This window comes from Gavialis gangeticus, unplaced genomic scaffold (genome assembly GCF_001723915.1).
Source record: "Gavialis gangeticus isolate Ggan-Ray unplaced genomic scaffold, GavGan_comp1, whole genome shotgun sequence".
NCBI classification, from domain to species: Eukaryota; Metazoa; Chordata; order Crocodylia; family Gavialidae; genus Gavialis; species Gavialis gangeticus.
In genome coordinates this window covers 68,426,166-68,448,324 of record NW_017729004.1, presented here as the reverse complement: position 1 = coordinate 68,448,324, position 22,159 = coordinate 68,426,166, and the positions used below count along the sequence as shown (strand labels likewise).

At 39.7% G+C, this 22,159-nt stretch overlaps 1 protein-coding gene across 2 annotated transcripts in view; it reads left to right on the top strand.

Moving 5' to 3' along the window:
- AGMO (alkylglycerol monooxygenase) overlaps positions 1-22,159 on the top strand; it is a 406,549-nt gene that overhangs the window by 254,225 nt on the left and 130,165 nt on the right. For both annotated transcript variants that reach the window (XM_019508506.1, XM_019508507.1), the window contains exon 12: positions 303-405. In XM_019508506.1, coding sequence (XP_019364051.1) covers positions 303-405 — 103 coding nt within the window. The remainder of the gene's footprint in view (positions 1-302; positions 406-22,159) is intronic.

The following is a 22,159-nucleotide window of genomic DNA, read 5'->3' as shown; positions in this document are numbered from 1 at the left end:
ACACACAGCTCTCTCAGCCAATCAGTGGTGGAAGTAGGACTGTATGATGGACAGCCAGCCCTTTCTACCAATCAGCAGCAGGGAGCAGGGCCCCTAGGCCAATCAGAGGTATGGGGAGAGGGGCATTACCATAAGCCCATGAAAATAGCAGCTGGCCTCACGATCTGCCTGGGAAATCAGCTGGCCGCCACCTCGAGTTGGGTGGACCCCTATTATTCAATGACATTTTTGACAGGTAACACACAGAAGAGCAGAAAAAATTACATTAATTTATTTAATTATTTCTTTATTTTTGTTTCTAGACCTGAAGCAGCTAGATGGGAAACTGTCCGTTGCACAGTTTTTCTAGCTCTGCAGAAACTTGGTTATATAAAAACTTATCCATCCTTGATGTTTGCTTATGAGGTAAGGCATTTGTTCAGAAGTATAGAGCAGGCAGTCTAGATCTTAGAATCTGTATTTTTCTCTGTATTTTTTTTTCAAAAGATGAACATTTAACTCATTTTTTTCTTTTAACTTTTTTCCTGTTTTGAAACTTTACCCAAAGGAAAGTTCTTAATTTTTAAACATTACAAGGCAAACAATGTGTACTGCCCTTCAAAGCAGAAATAATATATCAGTAAACATAAACTTTAAAATGCCCTACCACTAGATTGAACATATTTTAAGATCTTGACTATTCTCAAAGACAATAGCAAACATGAATGGGAGTGTTACCAATTGTTGAAAGTGAATTTGGATTGAATGATTTTGTATCTTCGCATGGCTCGTTTGTGTATTGTTGATCCACCTTTTGCATTTTGGGTCTGCACTTAATATGAACTATGCAGTTGCTTCTCACACAATGGTATGTTAGGATTGTGCTCATTCAGCTTTATGAATGTTCTGCTAGACTTTAGGAGAGAGTGGCTATCAAACGGAGTTTACTTTTGGGATCTGGCTGTATTACCAGGGTCCAAATTCCTTCTCAGTCATCTGACAAAAATCAAAGGTGACTGAATGAAATGCCAAGATAATATGCAGCAGGATACTTATATAAGTAATATAAAAAGAATGTGTTAAACATAATAAATTGTACTTTTTGATGTGGGTGACTTTTTTAAAAGGAAGTCCTTCAGATATTTTCTTCTCTTTCCCTCAGCAAAATTAAGTTGTTCTAAGAACTGAGATATATATGTATCTTTTGGTTATACTGGCAGAAGAAAAACCTAATGCATTAACAGTCGGATCAGATTTTTCAGTGTGTCAACTGAAATAATTCCCTGGACTTCAAAGGAGTTACACCAATTTACCTCACCTGAGAATTTGGTTCCCAAAGACTTTGCTACTTGGGTGCTTCTGGAAATGGGGCCAGTTCTTTTGCCTTTTTCCTGCCATGAGGCAAAATCACTATGGAAAAACCCCCCCCATTATTTTATGGTGTCTTTTTCTAAGATAGGAAACAAAAGTTATTAGGCAAAACACAAAGCTAGTGAGCAAAACATCACTATTTAAGAATTGTTTTGAATTTTTGGTAATTGTGATGCTGGTGTCACAAGCTTGATTTGTAAATCAAAGATTTTTGTTTTCTTTTAATCAGCATCTGCCAGTATTATCTCAGATGTTTTAGGGGTTTAATAATTATGTTTTTTGTTTGAATTTGAGTAGCATAGCTATTGGAATATTTTTCTAGTGATCACTGAGTAACCTATTATAATGATATACTTAGAACATAGAAATACTTGTCTAATGTACATTTTGCTGCCCTAAAGCAAAAGTGATTTTATGCCAAATACACAATCTCCATTGGCCAAAAAAAAAAAAGAAGTACTTCACTTACTTTTCTTGCAGTGATAGGTAAGTGCATGTGCATTCAAAAATATACATGTGAATATATGTAAAAAAGGAGTAGATTAAAAGAAACAAGTTATTGTTTTGGGGAAATAATTCTAATTATTTCTGGAGTAACTGTTTTCTACTCCAGCATGAAGAAATAAGCAATAGATAAAATCCAGTTTTAGTCTATTAATCCTTAATTTTTTAAAGTATTGTTTTTCTCTCTCCTTAATTCATTTCCTTCACTGAGATACAATCCTTCAGTTTCTGACTTAGGTAGCTTTTCTCCTTTTCTCTGTCTGTTTCTCTCAGTCTCTGCTTATATTCCATTTCTTCAGAGTTGTTTCTTTTCCTTACATTGGGCCTTCTTCTCTTATGGTTTCTCTGGCTTCTTCTTTGTCTTCCCTTATTTTTATCTGGCTGGCTACTCAGCATTGGCAATGTCACAGAAACAATTTGTTCCCATAATATGTGTATGTGGGGTTTTTTTTTTTAAACGAGCTTCCTCCCAAATCATTTCAAATCATTGGTCAGTGGACAGACCAAAATTTGAAACAGTAGATGTTATAAAATCTTTTTGTAACATTAGTATAATGTTTGTGGATGGTGCTAGAGACTATAGCTGTGGACAGATTTTTGACGTTGCCTTTCCTGATAGAGAAGGTATCACCTTATCTTTGTTTTCATTTTCCATGTACATATAGTTTTTGAGCTCCCTGATAAAGACTATCAACAATCATGATAATTTGTGCTGTGTGCGATGGTTGGATTTATGATATAGATGATTATTTAAATAAAGTTGAGTAAGATCAAGAATTTATGTAAAAAAAAAAAAAAAAAAAAGGAAGGGGAAAGATGGATGGATGGATTTGAACCAGTGAAAAATTTAGATAACTTCCTCCAATCTTGAGGGTAGGACTAGTGATTCTGTTTGTAATAGAAACCACTCACCTACCCTTTTTATTTATGTACAATGGTATATTGTGATATACACAAATGTATATCTCTCTAGCATTAAATTATGCTTACTTTTGCTACCTTTGCTCATGCAGTTTTTCTCTGAACGTCACTCTTTCCTTCTGTTCCATGCACTCACACAGCCATGCTGGTTTTACTCACAATTTGAGATGGACATAGGCTATAAACAAAGTTAAAGAATAAATACATAAGGATTTGCCCTGATACATAAGAATGAAATAATCAGTAAAATAACTTAAATTGTGTGTGGAAAGAAAAAAAATCAAAGCAAAAAAACAGAACTCCTTTCTGGTATGTTTGGTTGACTCACTTTTGTCAGTGTATAAGTTGCCTTTTTTAACCATTATTTAAAGATGTAAAGAAAACTGATACAGCAATATTTTGTGTGCCTGCTGTTTAATTCTGTCATAGAGTTCTCAAATGTACGGTGTGCAATGGATCACTGGCAGATTTGGTTTGACTTGATAACCATCTTGAATCATAAATGAACTTTTATAAATGTGCTGTTCATACATGTTCAGTCACTCAAATAGATTTCTTATAAAGTTGTGTGCTTCTGCCAGGAATATACCAAGTTAGTAAGATTTTGGAGTGGCCAAGAGCTGGATCCCAGACTAGAATGGATATAATTTTCAGATAGTTCCCCTTCACTGTTATCATTAGGACTTCATGTTTGTTGTTGATGACCCTCTTCCCAGCTCCCTGCTTCTTTTGGTCACTCTCCACTGCCTTTGGGGAGCTGAGTGTATATGGGTGAGCAATAAGAAAGCAGCCCTTGTTCATCATGTGCTGTAGGGTTACTGTGCCACTAGGCCCAAATCAGGGACATCTGCCTCAACATCTGCCTTCTGACATAAGGACCAAACCTTGCATTCTTATGTTTGAACCGAAAGGAAAGTTACGAAGGCTAAGTTTCTCTCTCTTCCTCCTGTGCTAGTGTTTTAAAATAAATATTATTAACACGATCCAGTTGCCTGAGTTAAAGCCTGGTAGTTTTGCATTGATTCATTAGATTTAAATTAAGCCATAAAACATAAACCAATGTGGCAGCACAAGGAGTTTCTAGGGTGCCTCAAATGCAGAAGAAAAATATGCAGGCAATGGAAAGATGAGCAGGTCACCAAGGAAACATGCCAGGATATAGCAAGAACTTACAGGCATTTAACCTGGCAAGGCAAGTTAAGGACAATTAGAGATTCTATACATAAAAACAAGGAAGCTGTATGCCTACTAGTAAATAGACTAGGGCAACTCTACAAAGAAAATACTAAGAAGCTGAGCTGCTCAACAATTACTTTTCCTCAACTATCTCAGAAGAATTGGGCTGAAAGCAGACAGCTAACAAGGAATATTTGGATACGGAAGGGGACATGCTGAGAAAAGAGACAGCGAAAGAAGCAGTCAGAAAGCTTTTGATGGGTCTGAATGAATTCAAGTCAGCAGGGCCTGATGAGTGTCATCTCAGACTACTGACAAAACTGGCAGAGAAGGTCTCAGAGTCAGTGAGAATAAAATGTACAGACTTATGGGAACAGGTAAAGAATCAAAGGACTGGAAAAAGGCTAACATAGTCCACTTTAAAAAAAAGAGGAGGACCTGGGGAATTATGGAGTGGTTAACCTCACCTCTATACCTGGAAATTTACTGGAGCATTTCATAAGGAGGTCCATTCCCAGGTATAGAGGTAAGGTTAACCAATCCATAATTCCCCCCCCCGCCCCCACTCCTTTTTTTAAAGTGGACTATGTTGGCCTTTTTCCAGTCATTTGATTCCTCGCCTGTCTCCCATAAATATGTAAACGTTCTATCATTCTGTTATACTCTGAGACCTCCTGTGCCAGTTCTTTCAGTACTCTGGGATGAAGCTATCTTTTCCCATCTTTATGGAGAATGAAAGGCTGATCGCAAGCCAGCCTTGATTTACTGTGAACAAACCATGTCAAAAAACTTGATCACATGTTCAGCTTGCCATAAAGGTGTTTAAGGGGTGATGCATCAGAGTCTTCAAATACCTGAAGGCTGCCATAAAGATGAGAGATGATAAGCTGTAGAGAGCAGGACATAGAAACATGGCCTGAAGTACAGCAAGTTTAGACTGGATATCAGGAAAAACTTCTCTGTTAGAACAGTTGAGGCAGTGGAATAGACTGCCTAAGGAAGTTGTGGAAACTCCATCACTGGAGGTCTTCAAGAGAGACTTGATAAGTAATGGTTAGGGATGACCTAGGAGAAGCTATGCCTATGCATTAGTATGGGTAATTCCTGCTAAAAGATTAACACCGTTTGTTCTGGGTTTTGAAAGGTAAATAAAAATGTCATGCTCTCAGGGCATAAACCAGGGTCTAATGAAAGCTGCAAAGAAGCATCTGTATGATCCAGTTATGTCAAAAGTACCTTCTGCAGGCATACTTCTGTCTTTTTTAGGTGAAGCTAGTACTAGACATTGTGAAAGATGACAGTCTGAACTCAGTGGACTCCTGCTTGATCCAGTATGCATTTGTTATATTTCTAACTAGTGTATTAACTAACTGGATAAAAATATGATATCTTTCTGTATTAAGGGACTTGTTTACACTATATTCCACATTTCACAGCAGCCCCTTTAAATATGATACATTATCGTATTACTGATTTACATCTCCTTTCATCATACAAAGACTTGCTGTTATCTCACTTGTTAGTGTAATTTACAAATGTCAGAAGAGTGACTTATGAGCCTAGACTTAAAACAAATATCCACTCATAAGGAATTATTTCCACATCAACCATAGTTTTCTGCTCTGTAGAATATTTTTCTCTGTCCCTCACTATGATTATCTGTGCCACATTTCAAAGAACAGTATATTCCATATTTGGTTTTTGTTAGACTGAATGCTGTATACCTTGTGCTATGATTTATGACCTCAGAATTTATGTAGTCTCTATACACTAACAAGATAGGCTGGTGCATGTGAAATGTATTTCAGTACAAACCTGGGAGTAGAAGGGATGGGAAGAAACCCTACAGCCTCATGATAAAAAGCCTTGTCAACACTCATAGAATTAAACAAACACAAGTTGTAATCTTTATTTTCTATGTTAGCTCCATGCAGAAAAGTCTTCCATACTGTGTAGTGAGCATTCAGTGGATTGGGCTTTCAATATTCTTGACAACTGCCCTAAGGGGAACAATGTCCCTCAGAAAAAGTCTCAGTTAAACCTGGCAGTAGATTAAGTTAGTTTCCACTTAGGTGTGACAGCAGAGTCATTACTGATTTTGGACTTAGCCAGTTTGTGAGTCGGCTTCACCACCATCAACTAAAGACTATGATGTATGATTCCAGATGCTCTGGCCAATTGACCGTAAAATTGTTCCGCATTTCTAGCAGAGCAGCCAAGCCGGAGCTTTTAAAATCTCCACTCCCCAAGCTCACCACCCTCCCCTCTCTGCTTAAAAGCCGCTCATTATTCTTCTTCTGCCCCCTGATCTTAGCAAAAGAAAAACTTCTGGAATCAATTAGAAATGTCTGCACTTGATGAGATTTGCACGTGAGTTTGGAATTGCGACGCTTTGATAGTGTCAGCCAACAGCTGCAGTTTCAGGTGGTAAAATCTGGGAAGGAATTTTCCAGGGTTTATTTACAATCATGAAATAAAATAAAAATCAATACAAGTTTGAAACCATCTAATGTGCCATTAAAATGAGGTTTAAATTGGATTATATATTTATTTGATCTTAAAAAAGTAAACTGGTAGTTTATTAGGATCTTTTCAGTTCCCTTGCAATTTAGTTTTAGCTGTGAAAGAAATATCTGCTATTACTTTTGTCATTTTAATTGCTTAACAAGTCATGGAGATAGTGTGGGCTAATATAAATCAGAAATAGCATGTAAAAATGTATACAAAATCCTCCTCCCCCACCTCCAACTGTAATGCACAAGCACTTTGTAGACAGTAAGCGTTAAATAGTTGCTTTATTGGCTCTACAACATATTTAAACAGCTAACAAAATTGAATAAATCACATAGCTAATTGGGGGAATTTTATTCTTTGGCCCTTTCTGAGCCCAAGTAATCAGTAGTTGGCTTATGCCCTTGTATAATGTTAAAATTAGCAAGTTAATAACTATGCAAAATAAAATGACTAAGACACAATTCTAGTCTTGAAGCAGTATCTCTGTAAAAATGAAATTGTGAGGTGTTGCATGCATTTTCTTGAAAATTTCCATAAGATTTGCTCAGTTTATGTCAAAGTATGTCTTTTTTGTCAGTCAGCACTGCTACAAGTCCTAGAAATCCAACCATATTTCCTTTCTGTTTGTTAAAACACATGAGTAATGAAGATTAACAAATCAGTATTTAGGCCACAGTCCAGGCAACTGCCTTCACATAGGTGGAAGCTGCATTTGTGGTGAATCCCAGTGACTTTCAGACAGGTTTCAGAAAAGCAAAGTGTCTAGCTGTGCAATACATTTTCAAGATTGGATTATTAGCTGACAGTTTTGCTCTAAATACACAAAACCATCCTATCCTTCCTTGCTTGTACTTACTTTGTGGTTCTAGAGCTGGGAGAAAAGTGCCAAGTATTTTGTGCGGGAAAGTTAAAAAAAATATATATAAAATCTTTTTTGTTATTGTTCAACATCTCATAATTTTTTGTTGAAAAATCAAAGAACTGATAACTTTTCCTGTTTTTTGAAAACCCAGAAAATGGAAAACTTTTTTTTGGCAGAAAAAACTGTTTTTCATAAATGAACCAGATAATGCTAATCAAAATAAAGCATTTCCTGGAAAAAAAAATCTTTTGTGGTTGAAAAGTCATTTTTTGTTGGAAAGAAAATTAAGGAGCTTTATGATCTACATAGAGCACTAACAGTACTTATTATTAGGTATGGCTTGATCAAACAATAAAATAAACATAAAAATAGAGGAAGACATCATGTGTCTAGATGTTCTGTTGTAACTGCCCTAGTCAAGCATGCACTCAGTGCAGGATAGAGCAGATGCACAAAAGATCACATTAGATTAACTGAAGTGCACTTACAAGGGGTAAGTCTCTTTCCACACCCACCTTTTTAATTCTGTACAGTTGTTTCATCAGAATGCGTTTTTGGTCATTATAGTGTGTATTGGATTCTTGAAGATATATTGGGAAGAGAGAAATTTACGTAAAGTTACACATTTATTTTAATCCATATTTTGTATTTTAAGACATGAACACAAAAAGAGTGGATCCACCCAAGTTTTAACCACACTTAACAAATGCTTTAAAAAAATGACGTCCTATTAAGACAAAATAGCAGCAGGGAAACAACAGTCTTTCTCCGTTCAAAAAAAACAAGACAATCAATTGGAAATGTCTTCATCCCCATTTCTCCACATCCTAATTTTCTTCAAGTGAAAACCTACATCTAGCCCCCTCTCCACCTCTCCTCAAATCATGATAATTCCCAAATGTACTTTGCATTATGTCTACTTTGGACCCAGAGAAGTGAATTCTTGTTAAAGCTATTTCATTTTCTTTTTCTACAGTAGAAAAAACATACACATCAATATCTCAGCCATGGTAAGTATCACTTGGGGAGAAGGATAGTCTGTCAGGTAGGCCAATCCCAAGCCGTTTTGGGCTTCATAGATCAGTATCAACAGGCAATCAGTGCAGATGTGGGAGCACTGGTGATGTGCCCATGGTGAATCACTTAAAGGTACGGTTTGCAGATGCTAGAGAGGTACAAAGTATCACAACAGTCTTGACTGCTGAGATCCTTGCCTCACTGAGTTTAGTGTTAGAAAACTTAGTGTAAAAAGTGTTTGGCTTTTGCCGCAATGTCGCAGGCAAATAACCAGCTCCCACACCAGCCCAGCTCTCCTGCAGTAATCGGCAGAACTGGGTGGCCCTGCAGTGTGTTTATGTTGCATGTGCCTGGCCCTGTAGAATGATCCAGTGTCCAGTTAGTTTTCAAGTTATCCAGTGTCCTCCTAGTTCTGGAGAAGCCTTTTATAAAATAAATTTAAAATACTGCCACGATGCAGAGTATATCTTATCACAGCACGTACTTGTAAATAATTACTTTTTTTTAAATCCAAAAGGATATGCCCGTTAGATTACTATTGCTTTCATCTCCAGTGTCAATACATACAATGAGAATGAAGCCTCTTCTAAACTGTTTGCCTATTAACAATGTCTGAAATAACCACAGAGATTTAAAGCCTTTTTGTGATATCTGGTCAGCTGCATACTAGTGTCTAACCAGCTAAATACTTCTTGTCTAAAGTGGCCAGTGAATTAATTGGCTAGAATCAAGCTGTTCGTTTCAGTGATTCATTTTTTATTATTGCTTTGCTGGGTTTGTCGTCCCTTTCCTGGAGAGCTGTTTGATATAGAGTTTAGAGTCAGGAAATATAAAGAAACCAATAATGCTATATTTGTTTTTGTATGTAGATATTGCACAAGGCAGAGAGAATGTTTTAAAATGTCTTTTCTTGCCAGTGCCAAATAAAAATTGCCTGATGAAAGAAGATTAGCAAATGTTGTATTTAACAACTGATTCCCAAGTGCAGAACACACAAAACACTTTGTATGTTTAAAAGTTGGAAATGGGTGTTATGGGAAAGAAAAGAATATTCAAAGCCATAGTTATCACTTGAAACTTAAGCAAAATAATGCAGTCACCCCCCATGGAGGCAGAGAGTGATCACATCTGTGGTGACAGGATTGGTTTATCTTCACGTGGAGCCCATGTACTGCTTAGATTAGAATTGTTTATTTTGCTGATTAAGAGCTAATATTCAAATAAAAGTGCCTGTTTCTGGTTTGAAAAAAAATAGCCTTTATGCAGAATAGGATGCTACACTTTGTCTTTAGTTATTACCTGAATTTACTGCATATCTGCATATGACTATAAATCCCTGGCATTAATTCATTTTCCCCTTGTTGACTGTAGAAATGCTGGCAACACAAAACAGACAGAGATTAAGTTATAATAAAATGGTACTTAGGCAGGAGGTTAAAAATGATCAAAAGTAAAAGTTAAACATGTTGTTTAATAGATCATGTGCAGAAATGCATCCTTTTCCCCTTTTGGCTGCAGGTACTCAAGTTAGATTACATAAAATATTTGGGGCAGAGACTTGTTTCTATATATGCATGAAAAAAATACCTACCACACTTTTGCGTGCTCAAAAAAATGGATAGTGTCATCCATTTTTAAATGGATGGTTAAAATCCACAAAATGTACTAGCCTTTTGGATTTATTTTATTATAATCTCAATGTTCACATGAAGCTTACTAAATGATTGCCAGGTTCAGCAAGTCTGATACCTTTTTTCCTACATAGATGTTTTTAACGTACTTTGTTTTTTGTTTAATTTTAAGGGAGTTTTGGAGAGGTACATCATACTATAGGAAGCTGCCTCTTTGGATCAGATTCTGTCTTAATGAAAGTTGATGTAATACCAGTAGCCTAAATTAAGATGTTTCTGATTAAGCCATCAAGGAATTTGGCCCTTTTATGTTATGAGTGCCATTTAAAGACAATTTTTCAACAAGCAGGCTTTTTTTGGATCTGTGCTGAATGAAGGGGATCAAATAACATAGAAGATATCACAATAATATCTTGAAAGTTATCACAGATCAAGACTACAGTTTCAAATACTTACAAATTATAGAAAAGGAGATCGTTTTGGCCACAGCTAATAAATAAATCTCCCTAAATTCCTAATATCACTAAGACTGTAGACAGCAGAGTCAGTCAGATATGGATCTTTTGTGTTAAATTTAAAGTAAAAAATAATTTAGCTTTTTTTTTTTAAAAAGGGTTTTCTACAGTTTCAAGTTTCCCTTCCTTTCTTTTTTTGCATTTTCCTATTTTGTCTCTGGAATAGGAGTAAAAAAGTGAAGGGGAAGTAGTAGGAAGGAAGATATTTTTTCAGTTCTTCCTTGGAAAATGAGAAACTGCAAAACAAACAAAACCCATGATTTTTTGCTTTGATAAACAGGGCATTTGTAATTAACAGATATCTTGAACAAAACCTTTTAACCAGGAATGCTAGAGACTGAAATGTTTCCCTGCAATTTTATGTTAGGATTCTAAGACAAGAGGTATGGTCCAACCTTCCTGTTCACTGTGAGCCTAGGATGTGCTTTATTCAGATCATAGTAAACATTACTATAAGCTAGGAAGTTTTCTCAGAAGTAGTACAGTAATGCCTACTATGATGTAAATAAGCCACATGCTAAGGGCAGGCAAGGTTCTATGAGTAGATGTGATATCTTTTATCAGACCAACTGAGTAGTTGGAAAAAAGTTCTTAGCAAGCTTTCAGACACAATCACCCTTCTTCAGGCATAAGAAGTCTCCGCTGCTCTGAGACTCCAAGTAATGAGAGAAGCGAACAATGTGACAAGATGTCGGTGAGAGTGTAAATAAGTAGAAATTAGAAAAACAAAAGGTAAAGCAAGGAACAGAGTGGGGAAAAGGTGGGGGGGAAGCCAAAGGTGAGTAAGGGCGGGTGGGGAGAGGACTCTACAATAGTAGTAATTAAAGGTAGAAAAGTGGTTGTCTGTGAAAAAGGAAATAGCTGGAAATTAGGAAGACAAAGGGCAGAAAAGTAGGGGAGGGGAGGGGAAAAAGAGGGAGAGAAAAAAAATATAAGAGGTCAGGTCTGGCAGGTACCTGGTGAATCAGATGTTAGGCAGGCTGTAATGTGTCATAAATCCAATGTCTATATTGAGTCCATGATTTTTTGTACCCAGTAGATTTATGAAGTGGAGTTTGTAGGCTCATTTATGAAAGGTGTTTTGTAAGTTCCCTTTGAGAATTGGAACTGAGAGATTGGAGAGGGAGTGATTGTCTTGTGAGAAGTGTGCCCCTACCGGTAGTTGGGTATTCTTGTCTTTGATAGATTTTCAGTGTGTGTCCATTCTGGTGTACAGTTGTTGTTGTTTGGTTTCTCCTACATATTTTCCATCAGGGCATTTGTTTTACTAGATGAGATATATAACATTTCTGGAGGTGCAGGTGTAAAATCCAGGAATGGTGATGGTTCTGTAGTGATGTATAGTTATTGTGGGTGGTGGTGACATAGTCTGGATCCAGGACAAGAAAAGCAAAGCCTTACAAAGCACCTTTGGTAGACAAGCCTACGAACTTCACTCCTTAAATCTGGATACAAAAAATCATGGATTCAATTAGACATGGGATTTATGATGCATTACAGCAATGGTCTCCAACCTTTTTAAATGGTACATCACTTCTTGAATTAAAAAGCAGCCCAGGATCTACTGTGCACCAGCCCCCTTTCCCCTCCAGCCCAGCAGGTCAGTCTGTGTCTGTGGGGAGGGAAGGGGAAACAGATCAAGATAGAGGGAGAAAAAATTATTTGGGCATGCCCACGCCCAGCAGGTAAGTCTGTGAGGGGAGGGGAAAGGGTCATGGGGAGGGGGTGCAGATCAAGGCCCCAACAGTGAGGGAGCAGAGCACAGGCAAAAGCAGGGGCTGGGGTGAGTGGGGCCCTGACTGGGCTGGCTGGTAGGACAAATGGAGGCCTGGGAGGCACATTCCTTGGTGCGCAGGGCAGAGGCAGCTATGGCTGCACTTCAAGCCCTGCTGCCCTGAGAGTTGCACAATGCCACATTCATCCCACCACCAAGTGGGCAGGGGATGCAGGGCAGCTGCAGCAGGGAGCAAAACCCAGCATGCAGTGGCACTGCCTCTGCCCTATGCACAGATTGGGAGGCACATGCCCCTTAGGCCTCCACTTGTCCCACCAGCCAGCCCAGTCAGGGTCCTACTCACCCCAGCCTCTGCTCCTGCCTGTGCCCCACTCTGTCCCTCACTGCTGGGGCCTCGATCTGCCCCCCCTATGGTGGTGAGAGAGGGAGTGTGGCTGTGGGTGGGGCAGGCTGTGCACAGATCCAGGGGCACATGCACCCCCATACCTTCCCCACTCCCCCCGGAGGAGCCACTTGTGGCTTTGTCCCATGCTCCACACCAGCTGTGCAATGCTTGCCTCAGCACCACTGCCTCCTTCATCGCTGCATGCATGCCCCTCTTCACCCCTTTTGTAGCTGCCCCACATTTGGGGGGCATATGCCCCCCAATCTGTGTGCAGGTTGGAGGTGGCTGCTGCTGCATGCTGGGCTTTGTGCCCTGAGCTCCACTGCAGCTGGCCCAGGAGTGGCCGAGTGTCACATGCGTTGTACCATTGGGCTGAGCCATGCCCCCTACTTGCCCCACGGCAGGACTCACATGGCTTTGCACCACTCCTGTGGCAACTGCAGTGGGGCTCAGGGTGCAAAGCCCAGTGCACAGCAGCAGCCAGCACCCCACACACAGATTGGGGGGGCACATGCCCCCCAAGCCTCTGCTGGGGTGCATGCAGCAGTGGGAGCCCCCTGTGCCCCTGAACTAGCCCCCTGGGCTCCATTCCTCCCACCACTCAGCCCGGCTGGGGCCCTACTCATATTAGCCCCTGCTCCTGCCTGTCCTGCACTCCATTCCTCACTGCAGAGGCCTCAGTCTGGTCCTTGCCCCTTCCCTCCCCCACAGATAGTCTCTTTTATACCTTGACTTACTAGTACTGTAGAGTCCCCCTTACTCAACTTTAGCCTTTCCCCCCTGCATTTTTCCCCACTCCCTTTCCTGCTTTACCTTTTGTTTTTCTAATTTCTACCTATTTACATTCTCACTGACATCCTGTCACACTGTTAACATCTCTCATTCCTTGGAGTCTCAGAACAGCAGAGACTTCTTATACCTGACAAAGGGTAACTGCACCCAAAAGCTTGCTAAGAACTTTTTTCCAACTACTCAGTTAGTCTGATAAATGATATCACATCTACTCAAAGAATCTTACCTGCCTGTGTCCTTAGACCAACTTGGCTGCAACCAAAAATCCAACTTCCCAAGTGCCAAACCTGTTAAAAATTCCAGTGCATTGTGGTATGCTGTGGGGAGCTGGGACCAACAAATAACTGTTTATCTAATAACCCAGAGCCCTCTCCGGTGAAGTGGGGGATAGAGCCTGTATGTCAGTCCCAGCCCCCAGCACTGCACCAGGGTCTCCTGATCATATTACTTTTGTAGATCAGTCAGTTAGCTCACCACATTAGGTAATATGATCCGGAGATACTCAGTGCCCAGAAAAGTTCCAACTTTGCTACACTATGATTTAGGGCTGTTGGTTGTAGCTGTGTTGGTCTAAAGATAATAGGCAGACAAGATTCTTTGGGTAAATGTGATATATTTTATTAGCTATTTAGTTGGTCTAATAAAAGATCCTGCCTGACTAACCTGGTCTCTTTTTATGGCCAGGTCACAAAGTCAGATGCAGGAGTAGAGGTAGATGTTATTTACTTGTATTTTAAAAGGCTTTTGACATAGTGCCACACCCAATTCTTACAAGTAAAGTAAGTAGGTGCGATGTGGATTTTTTCAGTCAGGTGGGTGGGTGGAAAACTGACTTATGGGATGCACATAGAGAGTGGTGGTGAATGGGTCAGTTTCTACCAGAAAAGATGTGTGGGCAGTGGTGTCCCCCAAGGCTCTGTCCTTAGACCAGTACTGTTCAATATCTTCATCAGTGATCTGGATGAGGGTGTAGAAAGCACTCTGTCCAAATTTGCAGATGACACCGAACTATGGGGTATAGTAAACACAGTAGTGGGTAGGGAGTGAATTCAGGCAGATTTGGACAAACTGGGGAAGTGGGTGGATCAGAATAGGATGCAATTTAACAAAGATAAGTGCAAAGTGCTGCATCCAGGGAGAGGGAATTGCCAATACACCTATAGACTGGGAAGTACCATTCTAAGTAGCACAGCAGTGGAAAGGGATCTCTGAGTCATAGTCGATGCAAAAATTAACATGAGTCACCAATATGATGAGGTAATAAGTAAAGCTAACTGCACTCTGTCATGCATTAGTAGGTGCATCAGAAGCAGGTCTAAGGAGGTGATACTTCCCCTCTATATGGCATTGGAGTACTGCATCCAGTTTTGGGTGCCGTACTTCAAGAGAGATGTGGATAACCTGGAAAGGGTTCAGAGGTGGGCTACTCATAGGGTTGAGGGCCTGTGGGTAAGATCCTATGAAGAGACAGATTGAGGGATCTGAATCTCTTCAGCCTCTGCAAGAGAAGGCTGAGATGTGATCCTGTGGCTGTCTACAAACTTATCAGTGGGGAGTCAGCGGGGAATAGGGGATACTCTGTTTACCAGGGTGCCCCTTGGGGCTACTAGAAACAATGGCCATAAACTGAAGGAGAGTAGATTTAGATTGGACATCAGGAAGAAATTCTTTATGGTGATGGTTGCCAAAATATGGAATGGGTTTCCAAGGGAGGTGGTGCTTTCCCTTACCTTGGAGGTGTTCAAAAGGAGATTAGACAAGCACCTGGCTGGGGTTACTTGACCCCAGTGCTCTTTCCTGCCCAGAGCAGGGCATCAGACTCGATGATCTAATAGATCCCTTCTGACCCTAGAAAACTATGAAATCTAAATCTGTAAAAGATGTCACATTTACCCAAAGAATCTTGTCTACACTATGATGGCACTTAGTACATATTTTAGTGTTGGAATCCTCAGATGCTAGCATTTTGGCTAAGTATGGCGAGTCAAAAAGCTGGAGGCTGAATCGATTCAATCTTTGCAGGTTAGTTTAAACTGAGCAGATTGAACCAATAAGCAAGTGAACAGACATTCACTTTTGAGTCCTGAAATACAGCCACATGCCTGCAGTGGATCAGACAAGAAGCTTGGGGGTGCTAGAGCACAATTCCCTTCTCAGCTGAACTAGACAGCTTGGGCCAAGGCAAGCCCACCCATCCTGCAAAGGGAGGGGGTGTGGGAGAGATGCAAAACATCCTGGGATGCTGTGGGACTATGAGTTAACTTGAATCTGGAGGAGATCTGGGACAGAAGTTCAATAAACTGATTTAACATAAATCACTTAAGTTTGATCCATCCAGGTTTATCTTAAACCTATTTCCGCCTTTTGAAAGGGTTTACGTGCACTGAACTGCTGCTGTGTTACAGATTTGAACCAGTTTTTGATCATGTATACCAGTTTATGTATAATTTGTGTCCCTAGCCAAAGTACAGTCAAGTTGTCCTACCATGCTTGCAGTTCCATCTAAAAGGCTAGTTCATGATAAAAGCAGAATATTTTGCAAGTGTGAAAGAGGTGTCATTTGCCTGGTATTCCTAAGGTGGTTACAAACTGCCATGAGACATTGGAGATCAAGTGTTATCATCTTCCTTTTCATTAACTCACTATGAAATAGATATGGGTTTACAGTTTGTATATGGTCAATAACATCCTGCCATTATTTTATTTTTGTTATCAACTTAATTATGCCATATTTGTTACAGTCTTGTAATATCTTACTCAAAAACTGGTCCTGGAAATCAGTGCAATGAATAATAGAATAAGCCACTTCTGTATATGGGTTTGAATCAACTCTTACTAAAAACCATACAAAGTCTTTCACTGACTTAAATGGGAGCTGGATTTGGCACCATGAGAGAATCACTAAATCACTGGCACACTAAAACCAGTGAATATTGCCAAATAATAAACAAGTAAAGTAAATAATAATGTCATTTGTTTTCAGAACATCTTATTTCCATGCTATCATTTCCTTAGCCCTTACTGTTCTAATTTAGAACACTGATGTCCTTCACTTTTGGTAAAACTTTATGCCATCCTAACTTGAGGTTCTTCCTACAACATTTATAGTCTACTCTATATCAGAGCACTTACTAATTTTTTGCCAAGTTCTCATAATATAGTCTCAACACGGCTAGATTAATCAAATCTCTTCCTCCCAGGGATGTAACATTGACTGACAACCCAACTCCTAGCTAGAGGAGAGCTAAGAAAGAAGAAAACATAATCTTTAGTGGATCCAGGTTTATTTTTCTGGCTTTGTAAAATCTTTGGCTTTCAAGACGTATTAGCATCAAATAAAAATCAGAAGCATCAAATTGCAAAACTAACAAAAATAATAGCTGTGAAAGCAGCATGCAACCCAAACTGGTCCACTTTCTTGGCCATTCCACATGAATCCTCCCCAGCCAGCTACTTCACCCCCTCTGCTGTCTAATTCTGATCCCTCTGTGGATGAAATTATATGGATTTCATGATTTTTGTTTGCTTTATGCAGTGCAGTAATATATACCCTAAAACCTATACAAAAGCAAATTACAGCTAAAAAATTGTCTTTACTAGAGAGAGTGCTCCATAGAAAGCTGAATGGAGACATACTTACCAAACACTGCTGTCAGCATAGGTTATATCTGGTAACAGAACAAGGGAAACCTTTTAATATTTTGGAAGTTGCATCAATGGATGAATTTATAGTTTAGACTGGATATAGGGCACCTGTAGCTTGAAAGGTAACCACATTGTTGTTTAATTTATTAAGTGCTGCTAATGCACTTAGTGCTGTAAAAAAAAAAAATATATATATATGTATGTATGTATGTATGTATGTATGTATAAAAGCAGCCTAGCCCTCAAGCACCCTACTTTTTAAAATAAAGGTGCAGAGAAGATGGGGGAAATTTTGAGAGTGTTGTTTTTGGTTTTCCTATAACAGAAGGTTGGGTGGAGAAGACATTTGTCTGATACAGAATGGATTTTTATGGCCCTTAAAAAAGAACTGAATCCTGAGAGGATCAATGTAGGAAGAGATTGAGGGACTTTTTGGGACTAAGAAGCCATTTTATTTGTAGGGCATTATGATCAATGCTGAACAAGGCAAAAGTTTCTTGTGGGATGACCCAAGACTGAATACTAGGGGCATGTGTAGACAAAACGGGGGCCCTAAATTGTACTGGTATGATTTTAAAAACACAGCTTCAATTCAGGGCCCTTTAAACCCCTGTGTTGTGCACACACCTGAACTCACCTGGCCCTCCAGTGGTGGGGAGGGGAGAGCGAGCTGCTGGTGGGTGGAGCAGTCCCTGGGCTGCGGGAAGGGGGCTGGTGCTTCTCTCTGTGGCAGTGGTGTCCCCCCCTCCCAGGTGGCACCTGCCCACAGGCAACCGGCTTGGGTAGTCCCAGGGGGCACTGCAGCCATGGAAGGAAGCACTGAGCCCCCACGCAGCTCAGGCAAGCAAGCAGACTCCAGGGGAAAAAAATTAAAATCAAGCTTTCCTCTTTTTTCTTGGGCCAAGCCTGCCTTCCCAGGCTGCTGCCAGGCTGTCTGCACAGGCTTGCAGCAGAGCCCCTGAGCTGCATGGAGCCTGGTGCTTTGCTCCATGGCTGTAGGGTAGCAAACTAAAACTCCTCAGAAGAGTTTTAGTTCACTACACCCCAAGCCATTTAAGGTGCATTATGTCACCGAATTTGCTACAGTGGCTGGGATTACTGTGCAATATGCCACCGACATGTGCAAACACCAACACCATTAAAGCAGTGCAAAAGCATTTAATCCACTTGCAAGTGTTGTGCACACATGTTCCTCATTTCATCTACACACGGCCTAGGACTCTTGTTTAGTATGTTCATGAATGACCTGGAAAGGGGGATAAATAATAAGTAGGCAAATTTTGCAGATGGAAAGGTATTTACATTGGGTTAGTTAAGACTAAGAAAGTGAGGAGGAACTTCAGCAGGTCTTTACAGGGCTGAACCATTGGGTAGCACAAAGGCAGAGGCAGTTTGCTGTTCACATATTCAAGACAATTTACACTGAAAAGAATAACAAGTTGCTGAATTCTGCATTTTACTATAGGCACTCAACAAAAAAACAAATCATTGAACAGCAGTGTTCAAAAAGCCTCGGCTACTTCTGGTAGGGAGCCTCATGGATGGAGAGCCAATGAAACCCAGTATAAAGAAGGGCTGCTCTTGTCATTTCTTTTGAGGTGAACATTTGCAGTAAGCACTGCCATTTCTGTGATCCACTCATCAAAATTGCAGAGTTCAGACATTGCATCTGAGCCCCCGAAAGTGCACATTGAGAGGTGTGTTGGATTTGTAGAACATCGTCTGCACAGGTTATAAGATACGACTCCAGCCTGGCTGGTCAATACTCTGCAGTTGTTGCTCAGGCCTAGTAGAAAAATGTTTGAAGTCAGAAATCAGTGCTGAGGGACTGGTTGGTCATTATTCTAGGTGCATACTAAGATTACTTTTTTAGTGTGACTGTATGCCTGGCATCTAGGATTTAACAAATTAGGACATGAATTTGACATTGTTTTGCAATTTGTTTAATGGGCAGTTGTTTTTGTCTCAAGCTGCTGAGAAGACATTGTTGGTCAAGTTTGGTAAAGTTTGAATGAGTCAGTGCTGCAGATTCCACAACTGTTTGCTAATACCAGTTAAGAATGTTATAGGACTTTTCTGTCTTCTCACTATTACAGTTTTGTAACCCTAATACAGTACCTCTTACCAAAGCCAACAGTTATTGCCAGTGCACCTCTTAAATTAGTCTCAAACTGCCATTTATGACATCTGATCTTTAAAGTAAATGTTATCTGAAATATGTAACTAAAATATATTCTGGCCTATCCTTTTTAATTGAGAAGGTTATCCATGCTTCATGGTATTTTGCAGGTTTGTGTGCACTATTAAATCTTCATTATGTGCTATTGCTGCCATCAAGTGTAATTATATCATTATGCATGCGTGATGGTTGATACATTGCAGTTTTTAAGGCATGCCAGTTTTCTAGAGCTTATTCTTATGCAGCATATTCAGACTGCTTATCTTTAAAAGAAAGCTAAGTATTGCATGAAACACATTGTCACTTTATTTGAATAGGAGCTGAAATATTGAAAAGTTTTGGTAGGATGCATTCTTTGAAGTGTATGTATGCATTAGAAGTATAGACTTCTTTGTTATTAGATGAAAGCTCTGCATTTTAGTTACTTTTTCTCTTGCCAATTTTTACCAGTAAAATGAACTGATGACTACCATTTTTCTCACTGTAAATAATTTTTGTTAAATAAATGATTCTATTAGTCTTCTTGCTAATTTAATAAACCTACATATTAAGAAAAAAGCAGTTCTACAAAATACCTCTCCCCAGTCACAGAAAAAAAAATTACTAAGAAAATTATTGTTGTTTTCTTGATAATTTTCTTTAACTAAATTGCTTGCCTCGTGCTTTAGGGGTCTCATCTTTTCTATAAAGGTTTATAGTTGCGTATCCTTACCATATCATTGTTAAGTCTATGATGCTAGGAAATTCTGAATAACCTTTATCCCTATTGACTACACCATGCCAAATCACTGCTTTAAGTTAGATGTGAGGTATCATTAATGTGATCTGTACCATGAAGGATTGGGTTATAAATGAGACAATATTTAAGAATAAATACTATGTAAATACATGTTACACCATACTGCTTTAAATAACCTTTTTCCTGTAGCAACTGAAATCTTCACTGAAGTCATTTTTATTACTCCAGCATCTAGGAGCCCTAGAACAGACCAGGCCTTGCTGTATAGAACAAACAGATGGTGCTTTCCTCCAAACAGCTTATACAAAGCAGGGAACAACAGATGCATACAGACAAATAGTGGAACACAAGGAAACAAAGACCTGGTACTGGTCAACGTAAGATGTGATGGTAGCAGCACCCCAGAAAACTAATTGTATTGAAGTTATAGCTATAGCTATCACAGCAAAACAGTCTTGAACATAATGACTTAACTTTGCAGGTGTTTGCAGGAAGTTTCTCTGTAGTATGAGCAGCAGCACAGAAGTGAGTTTTAAAAAAAGCAAATTAACACACAGATGATGAGGGGGTTACCATCATGGCCTCATCAAAGATGGGAACTGACCTCTCCAGACAGAATGTGGAATGGAAGTAGAGTAGTGATAAGTCATGAAAGGCCCTGCGGCCACTGGTGAGATGCAGAGAGAAGAGAGGCAAAGGAAAGTGACAGATTAGGACAGGGGTTTTCAACCTTTTTTAATAAGTGTACCATCGGCAGCCCCCTTTTTAGTAAGTGTATCCCCAGGGAGAGGGGTGGCGAGTGGCCGGGTGCTGTGAGGGGAGGGGTAAGTGGCCAGATGTGGAGTGGGAGCATGGTGAGCAGCAGCAGCACAGCATCTGTGCGGCCCTGCTCTCACCCCAGCCTGGCCCACTTCACCCTGGCCCTGCCCCTGCTCTCTCAGGGTTCCCCCTGGGACCTTTCAAAGTACCCCCAGGGGTACACATACTCCTGGTTGACAACCCGTGGATTAGGAATATGATTTTTTTTTCCATAGCATTCTGGAATGATATTGATGCATTTGCTTTTGCCCTGGCCAAGGACAAGAGAACAAAAAAAATTTTTTGTAAAAGCCCACCCATTGGAACCCAGCAGGGGAGAAGTACATTCACTGGGCAGAGCTGAGAGAGAACAAAGGCCAAAACTTTACTTTCATGTAGAGCAATACCAACAGGAACACTACTGCTGCTGCTACACGAGCTCACAAGAGGCTGAGAAGCAAGAAGCAACTATTACTACTGCCTCCACTCCCTCCCTCACTCCCAGCAGGGTTGAAGGCTACAGACAGGAATGTTTCAGCAATCAAGACATAATGGCCAGAGCCTGACAAGCTTTTTAGCTCCATGGATAGATTAGAAAGGAAAATTATACAGACACATCATAGAAGAAGAAGATGCCAGATTTTGAGATAGTACGCTCCAAGTTCTAATATCCAAGCTATGACTCACAGATGACACTGAAGTTATAGGACTCAGTGACACAGTGGTAATGCTATCTAGAGTGAGTAAGAAAGCAAGTATAGGTTGAAGGAGTGATTTAAGAGTTTTGTTTTTAGCTCTGTTGAATTTGAAGAGAAAGTTATCCATAAGAAAATATTAAAGGAAGAGATTGTATTTTGGAGAAATGTAAGCAGATCTGGAGTAGAGAGGTGGGTTTGTGAAATGTCAACATGAAGAGGGTAATTTAATTTTCATTTACATATGAGATTACCCAGAGAGAATGTGTGGAGTGGGAAAAAAAAGGATGCAATGACTGGATCCTATGGAACACCCTCAGAAGTTTAGATTGGTTAATTGAAACAGTACAATTCGGCAATTATTTTCTTTTGTTATTTGGTTAAAATAGAATAGACAAGAATATTTTGTTTCAAAGAAAAAAATCATTTATTGGAAAAAAAAATCTTCTTTTCTCCTTTTCTATAAAGAGAAAAAGATGTTCTCCTATATAGCTGGTGTTAATAGACATATCCCAAATGATTTCATTGGAGCTATGTTGACTTACACCACCTGAATATTTGGTTCAAGGAGTATAGGTTTTAGGCTATACTGAGTTAGAATTTCATTTATGGTAAGTCTCCTTTATGTGACTGGCAGTATAATGGGGCTTAATGTTATGCTATAAAATCAATTGATGATTCCTCTGGTAAGGGGCCCACCA